The following is a 19707-nucleotide window of genomic DNA, read 5'->3' as shown; positions in this document are numbered from 1 at the left end:
TATTACAAGTTTTTATTTTTTATTTCAATCATGTTTAATTTAGTTGAAAGCAAGGGAGTTTGAAGTGAGAGGCCATTTGTAGACCCTGAAATGATATTTTACAGTCCCTGACCACAATTTAAAAATGGTACAAATTGGAACAAGTAAAAAGGAAACAACCGACCCCATCAAAATAAGGAAACTGTGCCTTTCCTTTAATAAAGCAAAAGCATAAGGCCCTTTTTATGTTTTGGATCTGCAGTGATTTATAGAACCTTTCTCTACAAAAGTCAGACTACTTTCTTAGTGTCAATAAATGTTAGTTTACTGTTGAGCTGGTAAAACAAAATTCACAGAAAACTTAATCTATCATTTTTATTTTCATGAGGAATTTGTTTTTGTTTTTTTGTGGCCCACACCAATGGTTTGAACAAAGGCCAATAAGAAATTCTCCTGATCTTATTACTCTCCTATTTCTGTAGAAAGTAAAGACACCAGGTCATCAGAGTGCAATGACTTCATGTCCTGGTGGCTAAAATTAAGAGTAGCCTGACCATGTCAACAGCAAAATAGAATCTGACTTCTATTGAATGTTAAAAACAAGTAGAAAGCGAAAAACAACTATGTCTTGAGTTACCCTACTGATTTTAAGGAAACAAGGTTGACTGTCAAATGCGTTCACACATTTATGAATGAAGGCTGCAGAGGAGGATCTCAAGGGAAAGTTTGCATTAAAGCATGATGTCACAACAAAGCTTTCTGTCACTTGCTAATGTAGTGACGGGTAGGGTGCCGTCATTATGTTCTGCAATATTTGGGGTCTCTGCAGTTGATATTGAGAATTTCTGAAAGTGACGAGTCATGCAACAACAGATCTCACAATTGTTTTGATTGCTGTGGATGGGAGAAACAGATGAACAAATGTTTGATTGCACTGAGAAAAAAACACCCTCAGCGCAACATGTAAAACCACAATATCTGAAGATGTAGCAAATGAAAGCAAGATATGACAACAATCTCAGTTTCCACTGTGAATTTTCTTTCCCAGATCCAGCTAACTTTCCTGAGATGCTTCGTCTAAAAAGGCAGAACTAACGGATGTGATAGGGTCTCATGCTTTGCTATTCAATGAATGCCTTGACCAGTGGTCAGAGGAGACAATGGATGGGAAACTTTCACAGATCAACAGCTGGGCTGCACTGGTCACCATGAAGTGAGTGTGCGACCACAGGCGTAAACATCACCCACAAGCTGCTCCACACTCTGATCTCTATGTCAAGAATGTTGCAAGAAAGAGCACATAGTCATGGCATGGGTGTGTAAAAGTATGCCTGTGTGTTTTATTAGATTAGTGGTCAGTTGTATGTGAGTCATTGTGTGTCCAGACATGCCTGAAATTCCACATGAAACCCTTACTAAGAAGAAAGTTGCTCAAAATGTCCAGAGTGAACTCATGAGCGGCAAAACTGGGCTTAAAGCAGCAGGAAAAATATGGAATCTTAATAAAATCTCAGTTATTGGCTCAGAAAATATTCTCAGCTGCAGATCAGAGTAAAAGCCCTCAGCACCACTCTTCGGTCCAAGCTTCCTGTCAGTGAAAAATCTCAATTACTGTCAGCGAAAGGATCACAGTGATAATTTTAGACTTTGGACCAATGCTTAATGAGAGACACAATCAGTCTGAAATGGGCCTCTAAAGATCCTATGTCCTACCCAACAACCAAAACAAACTTCAGTTTTTCATATTTACACAAAAAGTAATGATAAATACAGAGAGCAGTGATATTTAATCTGTGTGCTGCTGAAGGCAGGAGATGATTCATTTTTAGGAGGCAGATAAAATGCTAAAGATAGATGGAATGGTTATCTTTGCATGGCACCATAACCTTCCATGTGCATTTATTTCAAAGCTAAAGCAGTCCTTTACAAAAGAGGCTGCAGAGTAGAAATTATACAACAGAGTACATCAGACCTGCTGACACTGATGATGACAATGATTGATGATTGATTCTCATTGAGGTGCTAAATATAAGTTGATTGAAAGTTTGTTTGTTAAAATAGAAGCTGGGGCTCTTATGCTGCCATCTTATTTCAACCTTTGTCCATTTGTTGTCTGTCAACAAACCATTTTTTAACCATGTTTGTTTTTCTTTGTATGCAGTTATTTACAAGGAAAGGCTCATAACTCACACTGACTTCTACTGCGTCTTATTTTTGGAAGATCTTATAGTATACCCTTTTTATTTCGAGCACTGTTGACTCACAAAATGACACTTTATGACAACCTAAATGAAGTCTAAGCAACGTTTGGCGGGTATATCTCATTTCCTGGAGCCAAACAATTACAGGCGACTATGAACATCATGGCAACATCCAGCCATCATACTGTTCAGGAAGGAGGCAAATTCTATTAGAGAAACTAGTCCTGTACCGACCTGGGCTAAAAGGCCACTCAATAAAGAAAAGACCATTACCCAAAAAGTATCATAAAAACACCAGATTGAAATTTCAAATGCACCAAGGAATAAACACCATAACTTTTTTTGTGGCGCTCATGGCCTTTATTTTATTTTATTTTTTTTTTTAAGTATTCAGACAGGAAGAGGGGTGGAGACACGGGGGAGACATGCAGCACAGGCCTCCAGGGTCATGACTCAAACAAAGGACAGCTGCATTGAGGACTCAAGCCTCAGTATATGGGTCGCGGGCTCCAACGCTACACCATGCGCTGTAGCCCACCATAACCTTTTTAAGGAAGGAAGTTTTAACTTGGCCACAAAGCTTGGGTCAACCAATTTCACCAGGCATACCTCCAGAATCGGTCGAAGTAGCTTAAGGACAACAAAGTCTATGATATGGGGTGGCCTTTACAAAGCCATGATTTCAGTCCTATCAAAATGTTGTGAGCAGAGCTGAAAAGCTGTGTTCAAGTAAGGCGACCAACCAACCTGACCCAGTTACACCAGTTCTGTCAGGAGGAGTGGGCCAAAACTCTAGTTCACTAGTGTGAGAAACTTGTAGAAAGACTTCTTAAGTAACTGACCCAAGTCAGACAGTTTAAAAGCAATTCTAGCAGATACTACCAGAAGAAAATGTATGTAAACTTCTGGCTTTGAAGAAAGTTTCTCTCACTCCCATTATAGTAGTGTTTTGCAAATAGGAATCATTTTATTAATTGTATTAATCTTTATGAAAACTGTCCGAACACTTGTAAACAATTAGTCTGACTTGATATCAGACGAGGTAGGAAAATAGTTGTGTGTTAGTAAATGTAATAATAATAAATGTACCCTCATGTCATTCAATGTATCCCATATATAAAGATACAACACAAATAACGTACATTTATTTGGGAGAAACAACCATACAATAAAGATCTCACAAAGTGGCTGTGTGTTAAATCAGAATCAGAAAAGCTTTATTGCCAAGTACGTTTTTGGACATACAAGGAATTTGTTTTGGCGTAGTCGGTGAAATGCTGTGGCAACCTTTAAAGATGAAAAAAAATACTTGTTAAACAATGATCAGGTAGATTTAAAGTGCAGTTGAACAGACCTTCATCAGCATATATACTGATTAGATTATCAAGTCAGTATTTTAGGAAGTAAACTTTAAAGCATGACCTTAAAGTACCAGCCCTTAGTTCTTCTTACACAAAGCAAAACTATCTCCTCTTCAGAAAGTTACATAGTTTGGGTGAAATCTCCTGAATCTGACCAAACAGGAATTAGATTTTGTCTCTGTTTCTGTTCTTGCCCTTTCTGAGATAAAGTCCTTGCTTCAGCAACTCTTATGCTCATATTTTTCATGTTTTGATAGAATTACCTGATTAAGTTACTCCAGGTGTACCTCCACATTTGCTAGAAGCTGACTTGTTCTGGTTGGAACAGGATTTATTTTTTTCTTCCTATCAAGGGAATGGAATACAAAAGCACCAATATGGGCATTTAGGAAAAATTAGGATGTTTATTAAGACGATTTATTAAAAACTGTCAACAGAAATCAATAGTCTGAAGAGTTTTTCCGTGGTGCTTTAAAGGTTTAAATGCAGTCCTAACTTGCCCTTGCTTTGCATCTCTGTTTTTCTCCCTCATTGCAAGTTGAATAACACACAGGGGGAATGTTTGCCTGCACAGAGCGCACAAGCTGAACACACTTTTTCTGGTATGTGGGTTGTGTCTGCCAAATGAAGCTGTACATCTAAAGGGGAAGAAAACTGCCTTTTTACACACAATGATAAAAAAAGAAACCAGCATACGCAGTTCTCCTTTCCCATAATCTGCTGGGACGTTCAAGGGTATGAAATAAAGAAGAGAGAATGAAGTGGTTCTTTTTCTTTAAAAATGCAGAGAAAATATAACATGCAATCTGCCGTTCTGTTGCATGCTGCCGTGGCCTCCAGTAGTGGAAAGCACTCTGCTCACGCTTAAGTTCATAGGTCACAGCACATTCCAGATGCTTGTTTTTCCACCAGGAAGGTTCACAATCCAGCCTGCTGTATTTGTTTATAACACCTGTGTAGACTCTCACATTGATTGAGCAAAGCAAAAAATAAATAATAAAAAATTAAAACAGGATTATGTGTTTCCAGGCACCTATTTGGCCTCCTTATGCAGTTCTTAGAGGAGCTCCAAACTTAATCTTGCAGTTTAAGATAGGTTTTGGAAATTCTTGGCCTGATACATGATCAGAAGGTAAGGAAAACATGCTTTTCTTAAGACTGCCTTTATCCAGTGATATTTTTTGTTGTCCAAGTTAAATAGATTCTATATCCGTCAGGCATGCTGTGCAGGTTGAACTCTGCAAGCCCCCCCATTAAAAAAGGTCACAGGAAATCAGTAAGTGTTGGCAGCTCTGACCAGGACAAGATGAACTCCAGTCATTTTTATTAATGGGAAATTAAAAATGCTACAAAAGACCCATTACATCTGTAAGGGATCATTTAACATGTGATAATAATAAAAGAGCTCTATTGTTCAATGAAGGTTGTAACACTGTCACAACATCTCTGCTTTTTTATTATTGTCAGGATATAGAGTATCATCACCTGACACATCAAACGTCCTTACTTGCTCACAAGGTATTTCAGAAATAAATGTACCAACAAGATGCAGTACTTATAAAAGTCAGTGAATGCTATTTAAAAGACTTGGTTATGTAATCCTACAAAGTGAAACTGTAAAGCGTCATTTAGGTTATTTGTTAGTAAGAATCCAGTGTACCACATCCTGCCTGGAAGCAGTGATACTAAAATCTACTTTCAGAATATTATGGAGTCCTGCTCCTCAAGATGTGTTAACTGAACTTAAAGGTAAAATGGTTCTGTTTTTTAAAAAAAAGACATTTTTCAGGCTTAACATCCTGTTAAATAAAGAAAATAGATATTATTCATCTTTCCCACAATCTTATTTCTAAAAGATAAATATTTACAGTAAGATAATACAAAGGTTTAATTTATCAACAGGGACGGGCTGGTTACAGTTGTTAAGGTGTAGCATAATATTTGAAAGTATTGGTTTCAAAACTACATAGTAGAGTTCTTGCAATAAGACACCAACAAAACTGCCAGTCACCAGTAGTAATGGTAGTTTTCTCTGGTTGGATGGAATATTGAATAATACCGAACCCTCCCTCCTCCACATGCTGCTGTGCACTGCTCGGTCAGCTGGCTGAAGGAAAGCTCCAACACTTTTCCTTCCATTGTAAGAAAGGCAAATTTGGAGTCATTTCCGGTGGCAGAAAACATGGACAGTGTGTGCAAAATGAAGAAGTGAAACACAGGAAGTCTTATTAGTGCTATTGAAACTTTAGCTGGGAACCCACTAACTGCATGTTTCTTGAGCAGACGACTGAAATTCGGCTACCCCAGCAGATTACCTGACTAATTAACCAGTTAATATTAACTTGTCATACCTGTGTTACAATATAGAATGTAGAGCATCAAAAATATATAAAATTTCGCAAAATGAGTGCTGTTAAAATAATGGTGAGGTTACCCATGTGGCCCTGAGGGAAATTTAAATGGTCATCCCTGCAATATGCCATAAGTAAAAAAGTAAAACATTAGGCAAGGGTGTTTAGGATCAAGTATCACACTATAACAACTGATGTTGAGTGAAAGATTAATGTATTTACTTTGGCCTCTAAGGAATATCTATACAGTATGATATCTCTCCACACTTCTTAATACCCTCAGCCCTTTGCATCTTGATATGACTGCACTGTTTAAGGTGTTAATTTCCTGTGCTGATGTAGGAAATACCCTAAATTCACAGCATTCACATAGAAATGCACTGCCCAATGAGTATGGAGTATTTCATATTTTTTAACTCTCTTTCAATGCTTTAAGGACATCACTAGTTTTTAGCAGGTGAGAGATCATCACACAGATGTTGTATATCTATGTGTAGGTGAAAGGGCAATAAACATTTAAGTCTGTAACGCTCACTGAAACTAGGAGTATGGAGCATGAAATTTACAGTGTCCTTGAAGTGGACAATTAAGCCTATTTGGTCATGAAATCCACCTGGTGCTGGTGCCTGCTGAAATATTTACGGTACTTTTACCCATCAACAAAAAAGGTGGTGAGCAACATATTAAATTAGACATTTTATGAAAAATTGTTAAAGCACTCTGCAGAGGTCATCACAGCCAGATGATGAAGAACTGGCATCATATCACCGTGGACACTTAAGGCTTCCTATTCTAAGATACAATAAGACAGTTTAATGGATTGATTTCTTATTATATCCACTAAATTGTTGTACATATTTGTGGCAAGTTTAAGTATCAAAAATCAACCTTTTATGTAGTATAATCTCAGTTCTCTATCCACGGTTAGGCTTTATATATAAAATATTCAACGGACGGACGGACTGCACAGGAGCCCTGCAGCAAAGCAGGAAGGGGAGAGGAAAAAGGCTTCCACTTTTAAGCTGATTTCGAGATCTGAGACTAAAACCCTGAGAATACATCCACAAATAACCATAACATGACCATTTAAGCTAGTTTATTAGTTTTCCTTTTTTTAAATTTAACAAAAATGCTAAATAATTTTTTTTGATGCCTTAATATATTTTATCATTGGTTCAACTCACAATGATGCAAATAATAAGAGCATAAACAGGCAATTCAAACAAAATATAAACCTTTCTCTTGTGAAAATGTTAAACCGAGCTGTGCTTGGCCTGGGTCGGGTGGTTAGCCCAGCCTGGTTATCCAGCTGGGACATATTTCTCTCACAAGGACGGGGAGGGGTTGTAGCATGTGGTGTTCGGGGGGTTGTGTCCTCCTTTTGGATGTGTGGTCACCAGCATTTGAGTCAGCTGAGTGGTGACGGTGGAACTGAGCTGGTTGGTGTTTTTCCCTGGGCTGTCATTGCAGTGGCGGTGATGTGGTGTGTTTGTGTAGTTGCAGGGGCATGGTGGGGGCCGGTGGCCCCAGGTGCGTGCTGCCGGCCAGGGACCTCTTATCGGGTGAGAGGCTGGGGTGGCATTGTGCAGTACCCTTGCCTGGCCATCTGTGTGGTGGAGGACAGGATGTGGTGGGGGTGCTTGGAGTGGGGCTGTGTGTGGAGCTTGCACTGCGTGGATGTGTCTTAATCTGCTTTTCGGGGGTGGAGCTCTTCTGTGGCATTGTGCCCCTGTGGGGAAGGGATTCATGGAGTTTGGATTCAGGGGCATGTGTATGATATCTGTGTCCTGGTTGGGGGTGATCCTGTGGGGAGATTCTCGTTGGGGTTCATGGGGGGTGGGGGGCTCATGGGGTTGAGTTTTGGAATTCATTGGGGGGTTGGGACGGCTCTGGTTGGCGGACCCATTTGTACAAAAGAGGGGTCTACCTCGTCCAAATGGGTCCGCCAACCCATTTGTACAAAAGAGGGGTCTACCTCGTCCAAATGGGTCCGCCAAATGGGTTGGCGGACCCATTTGGACGAGGTAGACCCCTCTTTTGTACATGGACCCCTCTCCGGACAGGGATGGGGGTCATTGGGGGCTGGGGTCCGAGAAGGGGGTCAGCATCTGGGCCGGGGTTGCTCTGGTTCGGGCAGTCCAGAGAAGGTCTCAGGAAGGGGGCCACCTCCTGGGTCCAGGGGCTGGTTGTCCCTCTGAGGTATCGGTACCTGGACCTAGGAGTATATAGTATGTATGGAGAGTGCGAGTGAGCGTACAACAACTATTGTTGTGTGTCTTTATGTGGGTGTAAGTGTTTTTATGGTCTGCGGCCTAATATATGTTACCACTAAATACATCTTGGATTTATTAGTACCGTGCACTTTTTGGTAACAATGTTGTTATACATGTTTCTGCAGGTGTAGAAGTAGTCTTCTAGGGTGTTATCTTGAATTCTCTTCACGCTTTTTTCTCTATTCTTTTCTCCTTCTCTCCCTTTTTCCTTTTTGCCCCACCTCTCTCTTTTGCTTCTTTTTTTTCCTTTTCGTTTACGTCTCCGTGTCCATTGCAATTAAAATAATCCCAATTTAATAAAGTTTATTTTATAAATATCAAGGTATTATGGCTAACGCTATAATGCTCCACTTGTGAAAGTAAATCTGTTGGGCTTCTTCTTGAGTGCTACTCTGCCGGACAGGACACGGTAAAAAAAAAAATATATATATATAAAACCTATGTAGACTCAGCAAGAGTTGAATAAACAAAGAGAAAAAACATATTTCAGATATTACTTTGACTCAGTGCAGTCCGTAAAATATTCATGGCACCTATAGTACAATGACAATCAGGATGTAGAGGAGTGCTTAAAAAAACAAGAGGCAAGGACTCATAGCAGAGAGCAAGGCAAGCAGGAAAAACAATAGCATCTACTGTAGGTCATTGGTGGGTTTAAACAAAACAAAGCTATGTGATATGTAACCAATAAATGGGAAGGACTGGCTCGACAAAGCACCCAGAGTCACAAACAAAAGTAAATAAAATCAGGCAAACATGCACAACACAGTTACTTGAGCACAAGTTGGCATTGAGAAAAAGGCAAGTTTGTTTGAGAGCATCACAAGGATCTGGAGCATTACTTTCATCTGGAGCGCACCCTTGAAATATGTATGAGGCTCCCCTTTCTAACCTATTACAGAGGCGAACCAGAGCAGCTTCTGTATCTCCATACTGGACTTCTGAACAGCTACAGCAGTCAGATTGCAGGCTGCAAGACTCAACGTTCTTCTCTTTTGAATCCTACAGAGAATAAGAGTAATGCTGAAAGCTCCTTCAGTAATCATCCTAAATCCACTACAATTCCTTCAAGCTCCTACTACAGAATCTAAGTCTATATTCATTAATTGTTTGGTCTCAAACAAAAGGCTAAACTCCCAACAGGAGGCCCAGTAGAATCGTTTTTTGTTTTTTTTTCCATGTTCTGTTGGACAGTAGAGACCACAGAATGATTGGGTATCTCTAAACAGCAGTCAACAGAATGGTCTTTTCCTAACAAACTCTGGACTCCAGCTCATTGGGGTTTCCTGAACAGTCATACTTTCCAAAGAGAAGGGTTACAAAGAGCTGACCACCAAAGCTACTAACCACACCCTCCCTCAGGTTCAGATGGAAAATATAGCCTGACAAAGAAATGTAGGGCTTTATACTTTTAAAGCCTATACAATGAAGCTAAGGTTGTCCTTCAACTAGACAAGTATTCATATCCCTTTAACCTTTTCAATTCTTCAAATTTCAAATACTGAAATAGTTTGCATTGTTGTTACAAATATGAAAAGTGTCATGCAATTGTTTGTGCAGTGTTAGCTTTGCGCTACACATTGTGTTTTGCTTGAAGCCCCAAAATGTTCATCTAAACAGAGCACCTTCTTCCATGTTTGCTGGTTCCCCTACCTGGCTTGTGGCAAACTAAAAATGAGACTTCTGATGGCTTTTTTCTTGCCACTCTTCCACAAAGGCAAGAATTGTCCAAATGCACATCTAATAATTGTCCTGTCGACAAATTCTCCCACCTGAGCTGTAGACCTCTTCTGCTCCTCCAGAGTTATATCATGGACTTCTTAACTGCCTGGCTGAAGCTCTCCTTTTCCGGCCCGTCAGTTTAGGTGGTAGGTCTGCAGTTCTGTCAGACTGTTTTTTTTATTTTCAGATGACAGAGTAACAGTGGCCTGAATGTCAGTGTCTGGGATGTTTTATTATCCAACCTTCAGACTCCTTTTGGTTGCACTAGATTTTATTTAGGGGATATCACAGTAAAGGCGGCTGAATAAATATCTGCACCTTTTTATTATAATAAAAAAAGAATTAGACCCTGAATCAATTTTCCCTTACTTCACAAATATGAATGACTTCCCAAATAAATAAATGAAAACTACTTTACAAAATGTAGTTCAAGGGATATGAATACTTTTGCATTGTACTGTAGTTACAATGAAATGTTTGCTGAATGGGAGCAGTAGAAAACAAGCCAATTGACAGCTCAAAGCTTTGTCATTTACCCATGCAAACTTCAGCAGCTCAGAACTAAAACTGACTTTGTAATCAGAGGGTTTAGAAAGCAAATAAAGGAGGAGACCAGAAAAACCAGGGAATGATGGACTAAGCCCTATGAATTGCACAGCAGACACGTCTCATTCCATACTTCTTCCCTGCAGGAGATAATGGGGATCATCAATCTTCTTAGCCTCCTTTATGCCCCAACTTTTTGCCATCGTCTGCATTTAGGTCAGCTGAGAGATAATTTGTTCTTTCTGATAGCCACACAGCTAAAATTTTAACTGTAGAAGAACTCTGTTTCTGAAAGTTATCTGGATGAGAATTATAAAACACAGAAGACATAAAACACTCTGGCTCATTAAAGTACCTGCAGGAGAATTATTTATCATTTTAGGGACTTTCCTCGCTGAGACTTTGGGGCATTATATTAAAAAAATGACTGGACATCTGACAGCCAGATTTCTCAACATCTTTTAAACACTTCCGCTTTAAAATAAAAACAAAACACGTGAATTTGAAAATGAAATTATCCCCTGAGGGAAACCTACATATTATTGAAGCAATAAGATTGTGCGGATTGTTTATTTCACACATCAGCAGGCCTTAGCTGCTGACACTGGAATATTATCTATATGTGCTGCTGGACAACCTCAAACTGATACTACTAAGACAAATCCTGCTGATAGACTGCATAAGTTTGGATCACACCATTTGTGAAAAAAAAAAAAACAATGTTTCATGACACTCACACATTGAATGATTCAATCAAGCACATGAAAGAAACTGAAATATGCTTCTCAGTTTTGCGCAGATGTATCTTGATTTTTAATCTTAGGCAGAAGGGATAATTTACAAGCATAGAAACTCTGTAGGACTTGCAGGTTTTCATTTTCTTTTAATGAAATAAGTCACCTAAAGTATTCTGTCCTCAGACACGATGCAAGGGGGAATGCAAACTTAAGAGCATCTTTTCAGGGTGAAAAGTTCACAGCAGCAGACAGGAATAATCAGCGAGGGAGCAGCAAAAAACGAAGTTGTCTCTTTAGCCTGCAGAACATGACATTCCTTTCTTTGATCAGAGACGAAATATAGGAAATATGGAGGCGGCGAGGCCTGGAGACAAACAGGGAACAGGAGAGTAGATTTGGAAAGGGACAACTTAGTATGTCAGTGGTAGAAAAGCCAGGAGATAGTGCTATCAGAGTTGCAACAAGGCAGGATGTGACATGCGGAGAGCAGGAAGAGGAAACTGGACAGATTGATTAGTCTGGTCGCCACTCTTGAAAACATGTGTATTCCATTAGTCTTTCAGGGCGGTTAATGTGGTTATCAAAGCGTATACACCTTGGGTTTACTTCTAACCTGGGATTCTGCAGCAAAGAAACCAACCCCAACAAGAAAAAATTAAATCCAAAATGTGACTGAAGGCCTGACATCTTCATAAAATAGAAAAAAAAACCTAAAGGGGTCAAATGACAAATCTAATCAGAATTAATGTAAGTCATTAATTAGCAAGACTTTCTTGCAGCTTAGCTCATTTTACCAGATAATAGGACAGAGTTCAACAATGAGTCTCACTGAATTAACCCAAAAACCAACAGAAGCCCTTTGTGGACAAAAACAGGCACTTCTTTCTTTTTGTTCACGAGCACCCGATTGGTGCATTCTGAGGATTTCTGCTCACCAGCAGCCATTGAGCCCAATGTAAGAAGCTGATTTACAACAACTTAAAATTAAATCTTGTGATTAGCAAGATGAAGAAATGTAATGAGGATCAAGCAGGAAGGACTCATGCAAACTGGGCAAAATACAGGAAAAACTGTACTGAGGTGGCTTGCATGTTGAGCAACATTTTTGTCTGTTGCATTGATTTTGTGGTTACATATTTATAGCTAATGTGCAAAAAGATGTATTTAATCAAAGATAAACACCCGGTAATAGATTGTAATCCGTGATATTGATAAATGAATGAATGCTGCATATTAGAATGCCCGGGGACTGCTCTGCGCTCAGTTTCATTATTTGAGGTAGCTTTCCAAGTATAGAAAAATCTGACATTGAGTATAATTCTTATTGCTATTTTTGCAATTAATACAGTGGTTGTAAGTAACTTTTAGAAGTGTTTCCCTAGACCTCCGCATTGCAAACGTAAAAACAACAGTCTTTTATAATCATAATTTCAGAGGTGATCAGATTCAAATCTGGCTGCAAATTCTCACCAAAGCCCAAGATATTTGAGTCCAACACAAATAAAACAAATCACAAATCAGACATTTTGAGCCCTGTGGTACACCACAAACAATTTACAACAATCAAATCTATGCACCCATCTCCTCAGGTTCCCTTTTAAATAAATAATTTCTCCATCTTATTTAACAGATTTTCCATTTATTTCATAATTTTGTGGTTACTTGTGTGAAATGCTTTTTTGGGATCAACAAATACCCAAACTGTAAATTGTTTCTTCTTCATGGAATTTATAATTTTAAATGTTGATCAATACAATTTGCCTTCATTAATTTGGTAGTATTGTATGCTAGCATGCTTTGAGGTCTCTGTTGGCAGAGTTTTGATTCATGCTTGGTTTGTACAGCAATCCCATAAGTATGTGAGATGTATTTTATGAGTTAATAAAATTTGATGAACACTGAATTCAAAAATGAAAGCATTTTGCATTCAAAATATTTTTTTTATTTATTATTTCTACGTTTTTTGAGACATTGGGGTACATAAATTTTGTTTTTTTATAAATATATATTTTTACAAATGAGGTAATTCAGCAGTTTTTGCTTTGCCCATGATATCCAAGTGCATCTGTTCATGAAGTTAAAATAAAACAAACAAGTGAGAGATCAGATTATTAATAATCAGCTGGATATTTGGTAAAACTTCACAAAGATACTAAAGCTACCTGCTGGGCATCAGTGAAACCATTTCACTTTAACATGAATAATCAGTTATAGCTGACAAAATAAAAACTGCGAATCTGTAATTTTAGCAATAACTGAAAGTTGCTGTGAAAACACAGTTGAAAGGTGGTTGTTCTTACTGATTATCATCAAACAGAAGAGGCCCTCTGAGGAACAGAACAGCAGTATCATGGGTGTGTCAGTGTAGTTGTTGGGTTGAAGCCATTGATCAGCTATGTTTGGAGTGTGATCTATTGTAAAACTTCAGGACAAAACAACTAAAAACCTATTCACTGTAAATCGTGACCTCCTGACCTCTAAGTCCCTGTCATGAGAGGAAACAACAACACATAAGTTCATTTTGGGGACCTCTCTTCAAAAATAAAAGGAATAGAGAGGGCTTACAGTGATGGTGGCAGGTTTTCAAACAGGGGACAAACAAAGTCAAAATAAAGGGCGGTGGTCCTCAGAGATGTCATACGCAGGAGTAATAATGCTAAAACAAAGACCACAATCGAGACACATTGGCCTGCAGTCACAGCCTAACTTACCTTCAGACAGCTCCAGCTCCAGCTCCGCCAGCTTCTCCCGGACCTCCGCCGGAAGGGTCATCGCGACCGCCGGCGTGGGTTCCAGCATCATTGAGAGCAACCCGGCGGAGGTTCTCTCAGCCATGGTGGTGCAGTACCAAGAGGTCCGCTGAGGCGATGGTGGACAATGCAACCAAACGCGACTAATAACAATGAAAAATAAATAAATAAACCGGAGTGCACAGAAGCTCCTGCCTGTGTTTCTGCTCAGAGCGAACTGGGTGTTGGTGCCTCTCCTGCCTCGCTGCTGCTACGTCTCGCAGAGGTGTGTTAAAATCCCTCCAACCTTCATGACAGGGCTATCTGCGAGGCTAGCGAGCACACCTGGCGCCGAGTTTCCATGCACAGAGTCCGGACAGGCATCTGTCGGTGTCTCCGTGGCTGTCGGCTCTCCTCCGGAACTGTCTGCGGCTGCTTCTCTTCAACTGTGGAGGAAACTCATTCAACTCATCGCTCGCTTCCCACGGCGCAGTCGCCATTGCATCATAGCAACAGCAGACCTCGCAGTGCGCGTTCACGAGGGAAGTGTGTGTGTGTGTGTGTGTGTGCGTGTGAACTCTGGTAGAGCTTCTTGTACAACTTGCCCGCCTCCTACCGTCACATTTTTGAGTCACTGACAACATTCAGAGATTTAGAAAACAATCCTGTGCTGTCGACCATGTCACTTACACGTAAAGAAAACCATTTGAAACAAACCATTAACAACAAATTAGAACATGTTAGAAAAAAGTACATATTTAGCAAATATTACGAAAGTTGAGTGGAAGGAAAAAATGCGGTGTATTTTTTATTTAGGGACTGCATACATTAGTAGACAAATAAACAAGTGTAATTTAAATGTATCCAAGTTAAATACATTTTATGATGGGTGAAGTTTTTTTTTTGAAAAGCTGTAAATAAGTTATAAAAGTTATAAAGATTTCGTTATCTATCTTACTTTTTTATTTGCTGTCAGTCATATTCTCTGAACAGTGTTTCAATACCGACTCAATAAAGTGGGGAAGGAGGGCCAAGTTTAACTTGTGCTTCTAAGCTCATAGGGGAAATTTTCAATCACTTGCTGAGATCTATTTTTTTATGCACACAGTAAATTATGAAATTTAACCCCACAGGCAGCAGACGTTATTAAACATAAATATATTTTATTGGAATTTTATGTGAAAGACCAACAAAAAGTGGTATACAATTGTGAAGTGGAAAGAAAATTATACATGATTTCATTTTTTAACAAATAAAAAACTGAGAAGTGCGGTGTGAAAAAGAATTCAGCCCCCCTGAGTCGATACTTTGTGGAACCATATTTTGCTGCAATTACAGTTGCAAGTCTTTTAGGGTATGTCTCTACCAGCTTTGCACATCTAGTGAATGACATTTTTGCTCATTCTTCTTTGTAAAACTGCTCAAGCACAGTCAGATTAGATGGAGAGTGTTTGTGAACAGCGGTTTTCAGATCTTGCCACAGATTCTTGATTGGGTTTAGGTTTGGACTTTGACTGGGCCATTCTAACACATGCATATGTTTTGTTTTAAACCATTCCATTGTAGGCCTGGCTTTATGTTTTGGGTCTTTGTCCTGCTGGGAGGTGAACCTCCACCCCAGTCTCAAGTCCTTAAAAGACTCAAACAGGTTTTCTTCCAAGATTGCCCTGTATTTGGCTCCATCCATCTTCCCATCAAATCTGAGCAACTTCCCTGTCCCTGCAGAAGAGAAGCACCCCCAGAGCATGATACTGCCACCACCATATTTCACAGTGGGGATGGTGTTCAGAGTGATGTCCAGTGTTAGTTCTCCGCCACACATGGTGTTTTGCATTTTGGGCAAAAAGTTCAATTTTGGCCCCTTCTTCTACATGTTTGCTGTTTACCCAAACATGGCTTCTGGCAAATTGCAAACAGGACTTCTTTTGGTTTTCTTTTAACAATGGCTTTCTTCTTGCCACTCTTCCATGAAGACCACATTTGTGCAGTGCAAGACTAATAGTTGTTCTGTGGACAGATTCGCCTACCTGAGCTGTGGATCTCTGCCGTTCATCCAGAGTCACTGTGGGCCTCTTGGCTGCATTTCTGATCAGTGCTCTCCTTATTCGGCCTGTAAGTTTAGGTAGACGGCCTTGTCTTGGTAGGCTTACAGTTGTGCCGTACTGTTTTCATTTCCGGATGATGGATTGAACACTATTCCGTGAGATGTTCAAAGTTTGGGAAATCTTTTTATAGCCTAAGGCTGCTTTAAACTTGTCCACAACTTTATCCTTGAGCTGTCTGATGTGTTCCTTGGAATATTGCTCCCCAATATTCTCTTAACCAGCCTCTGAGGCCGTCACAGAGCAGCTGTAGTTGTACTGAGATTAGATTACACACAGGTGGACTCTATTTAGTCATTAGCAATCATCAGGCCACTTCTGAAGGCAATTGGTTGCACTCAGAGTAAAATGGGCTGAATACGGTTGCACACCGCATTTTTCAGTTTTTTATCATGTATAATTTTCATTCCACTTCACATTTGTATATCACTTTGTGTTGGTCTTTCACATAAAATTCCAATAAAATATATTTATGTTTGTGGTTGTAATGTGACAATATGTGGAAATGTTCAAGGGGTATGAATACTTTTACAAGCCACTGTATTTGCAATAACTTGCAATGAGTCTTTTATAGCACTGTGAAAGGAATTTTGGCCCACTTATCTTTGTAGGATTGTTGTAATTCAGCCACATTGGAGGGTTTTCAAGCGTGAATGGCCTTTTTAAGGTCATGCCACTGCATCTCAATAGGATTCAGGTAAGGACTTTCACTGGGCCACTCAAAAGTCTTCATTTTGTTTTTCTGGAGCCATTTTGTTTTTCTGCAGGTGGACTTGCTGGTGTGTTTTGGATTCAACGTCCTGCTGCAGAACCCAACTTCATTTCAGCTTGAGGTCACGAACAGATGGTCAGACATTCTCCTTTAGGATCATTTGGTAGACAGCAGTATTCATGGTTTCATTTATCACAGCAAGTCTTCCAGGTCCTGAAGCAGCAAAACAGGTCCAGACCATCACACTACCACCACCATAGTTTACTGTTGATAAAAGTTCGGTTTTTGCCTCGTCAGTCCACCGAGTATTTTCTCAAAAGTCTTGGGAATTATCAAAATGTTTTCTGGAAAAATTTAGACGAGCCTTAATGTTCTTTTTGCTGAGCAATGGTTTTTGTCTTGGAACTCCACTTGTACTGTCATGCAGGTACACTTGAATGTCCAGTGAAGCAAAGCCCCTTTAAGATTTTGGGGGAGATTCACATGGTGTAGACTTTTTGCTGAAGTCAGTGCTTCCTGAGCTCAGAGGTTTGACCCTTTGTCAGAGAGTTGACGTAAAGATTAAATCCCATTTCCTAGAGTCACCCATACTTCTGATGGAGAAATCTGTTTCAAATCACTATGTAAAAATATGATGTGGGTATAAAAACGTTGGCTAAAAAGCGAATATGATAATTATTTTTCATTTTATGTATGTGGATATGTTTGAGTATCATGTAACTATATATACATATTATGTTCAATATTCAACTAATATACTATGTATCTATATCATTTCTGAAATTATGATTGTAATTTATATAGAAAACAAAAGGACAGGGTGTAGAGGATGCAGGATAAAGAAGTGAGGATAATATAAGTTTATACTTCTACCCACTTCTTTGCTAGGGTAATAGGTTTTCTTACAGTGTGTGTATGTTATTGTTACTTGCATGCCTGTTCAAAAAATAAATAAATCTAAATTATTTATTTTGCTTGTCAAGCTGAAATAAATTTGAATACCAAATGTAATACATTTCAATACAATGGATTTGTTTTTGTTCTTGCAACAGTATTTCAAATGATAAGTATGCCCATGAATACACTCAGTTTTAATGGTTAGATGCCATTTTCCTTAGCCTTCCTCCTGCACCACATAAACAACTGGCATAAACTCTAGGCTTAAGGACTAAGAATAAACAACAAAGGATAAAATAGGATTCAGTCAAAGACTTATTTAACAAGCCGTTCTTCTGCTTCTTGAAAGCTTTAACATTATTTGTTTGAAATTTAACAAGTCCACCTGAATTAATTTCATAAAACATATCCTTCTTTTATGACTTATGGAGGTTACAATGTGGTATTCATCCTGACAAAATTGACATTTGCTCCATTATTTGAGCATGTCATTATAAAAGCTATTTTCAAATATCAGGATTGCTCTAAATCGTTGCAGTATAAAAATCTGTTGATGATGAAATTGGGCTTTAATTAAGGCACAACTTTTTTTACCTCGTATTTTAGAAAAACCATTACATATAAAAATTAACGAAACATAAAAACAAGAGAAAACATTGTAAAACGATAAAAAGAACAGCAAGTTACATAAAAAAAATCTGTAAACCAAAAACATGTTGTTTGTTGTGCGAGATGTTTCCAGCTTAGTTACATTTTCTAACCAATTCCAATGTTTTGCTTTGTTTTCTAATTATTTTAGTTGAGTTTTTCTCATGTGTTGTAGTGCTTTGCATGTTTGGCCCACCTTGGATTTACATCCCATTTCTCTAACTTCTTTCTCCCTGCGCCATCCTATACCAGTGGCCATAACAACACATTGGCATGATGGTTTAACATATATTACACATTCACTAAAAAGCCCATTGAGAATAAGAGACACTAAAATGATTTAAACCTCCAAGTATGATCAAAATTAAAAGTGTTCCCCAAATGTATGTCTCAGGTACTTTGTTTGTTTATTGGCTACTCAAATAGGCCTTCAAACTGCTAAAATGATTATCCCAACGTAGGCTTGCATGCGAGTTCCATCCACTTCATTCCAACTATCCACATACTTGCACCTAGCCTCTAAATATGTCATCTCAAGTATATCCTTCTCAACTGATGGTGTTACGTAGAGCTAATTTCATGTCTTGGACATGGCTGACAGCGTATCTTGTGGTCTGGAACTACAGGTCCTTCTCAAAATATGTGATAAAGTTCATTATTTTCCATAATGTAATGATGAAAATTTAACATTCATATATTTTAGATTCATTGCACACTAACTGAAATATTTCAGGTCTTTTATTGTCTTAATACGGATGATTTTGGCATACAGCTCATGAAAACCCAAAATTCCTATCTCACAAAATTAGCATATTTCATCCGACCAATAAAAGAAAAGTGTTTTTAATACAAAAAACGTCAACCTTCAGATAATCATGTACAGTTATGCACTCAATACTTGGTCGGGAATCCTTTTGCAGAAATGACTGCTTCAATGCGGCGTGGCATGGAGGCAATCAGCCTGTGGCACTGCTGAGGTCTTATGGAGGCCCAGGATGCTTCGATAGCGGCCTTTAGCTCATCCAGAGTGTTGGGTCTTGAGTCTCTCAACGTTCTCTTCACAATATCCCACAGATTCTCTATGGGCTTCAGGTCAGGAGAGTTGGCAGGCCAATTGAGCACAGTGATACCATGGTCAGTAAACCATTTACCAGTGGTTTTGACACTGTGAGCAGGTGCCAGGTCGTGCTGAAAAATGAAATCTTCATCTCCATAAAGCTTTTCAGCAGATGGAAGCATGAAGTGCACCAAAATCTCCTGATAGCTAGCTGCATTGACCCTGCCCTTGATAAAACACAGTGGACCAACACCAGCAGCTGACACGGCATCCCAGACCATCACTGACTGTGGGTACTTGACACTGGACTTCTGGCATTTTGGCATTTCCTTCTCCCCAGTCTTCCTCCAGACTCTGGCACCTTGATTTCCGAATGACATGCAGAATTTGCT

The 19707-nt window shown here is 39.1% G+C and overlaps 1 protein-coding gene across 5 annotated transcripts in view; it reads right to left on the bottom strand.

The window, feature by feature from the left end:
* dip2a (disco-interacting protein 2 homolog A) overlaps positions 1 to 14441 on the bottom strand; it is a 107986-nt gene extending 93545 nt beyond the window's left edge. For 4 of the 5 annotated variants that reach the window (XM_047370978.1, XM_047370980.1, XM_047370981.1 and 1 more), the window contains exon 1: positions 13882 to 14440. In XM_047370978.1, coding sequence (XP_047226934.1) covers positions 13882 to 14005 — 124 coding nt within the window. In that variant the 5' untranslated portion in view covers positions 14006 to 14440. Of the gene's footprint in view, positions 1 to 13881 lie in introns of all 5 variants that reach the window. The other variant, XM_047370977.1, reaches the window with a different exon arrangement.
* Between the last annotated feature and the right edge of the window lie 5266 nt (positions 14442 to 19707).

This window comes from Girardinichthys multiradiatus, chromosome 7 (assembly GCF_021462225.1).
Source record: "Girardinichthys multiradiatus isolate DD_20200921_A chromosome 7, DD_fGirMul_XY1, whole genome shotgun sequence".
Taxonomy (NCBI): Eukaryota; Metazoa; Chordata; class Actinopteri; order Cyprinodontiformes; family Goodeidae; genus Girardinichthys; species Girardinichthys multiradiatus.
Note: the sequence above shows the minus strand (reverse complement) of the source record. Positions and strands in the feature narration are given on the sequence as shown.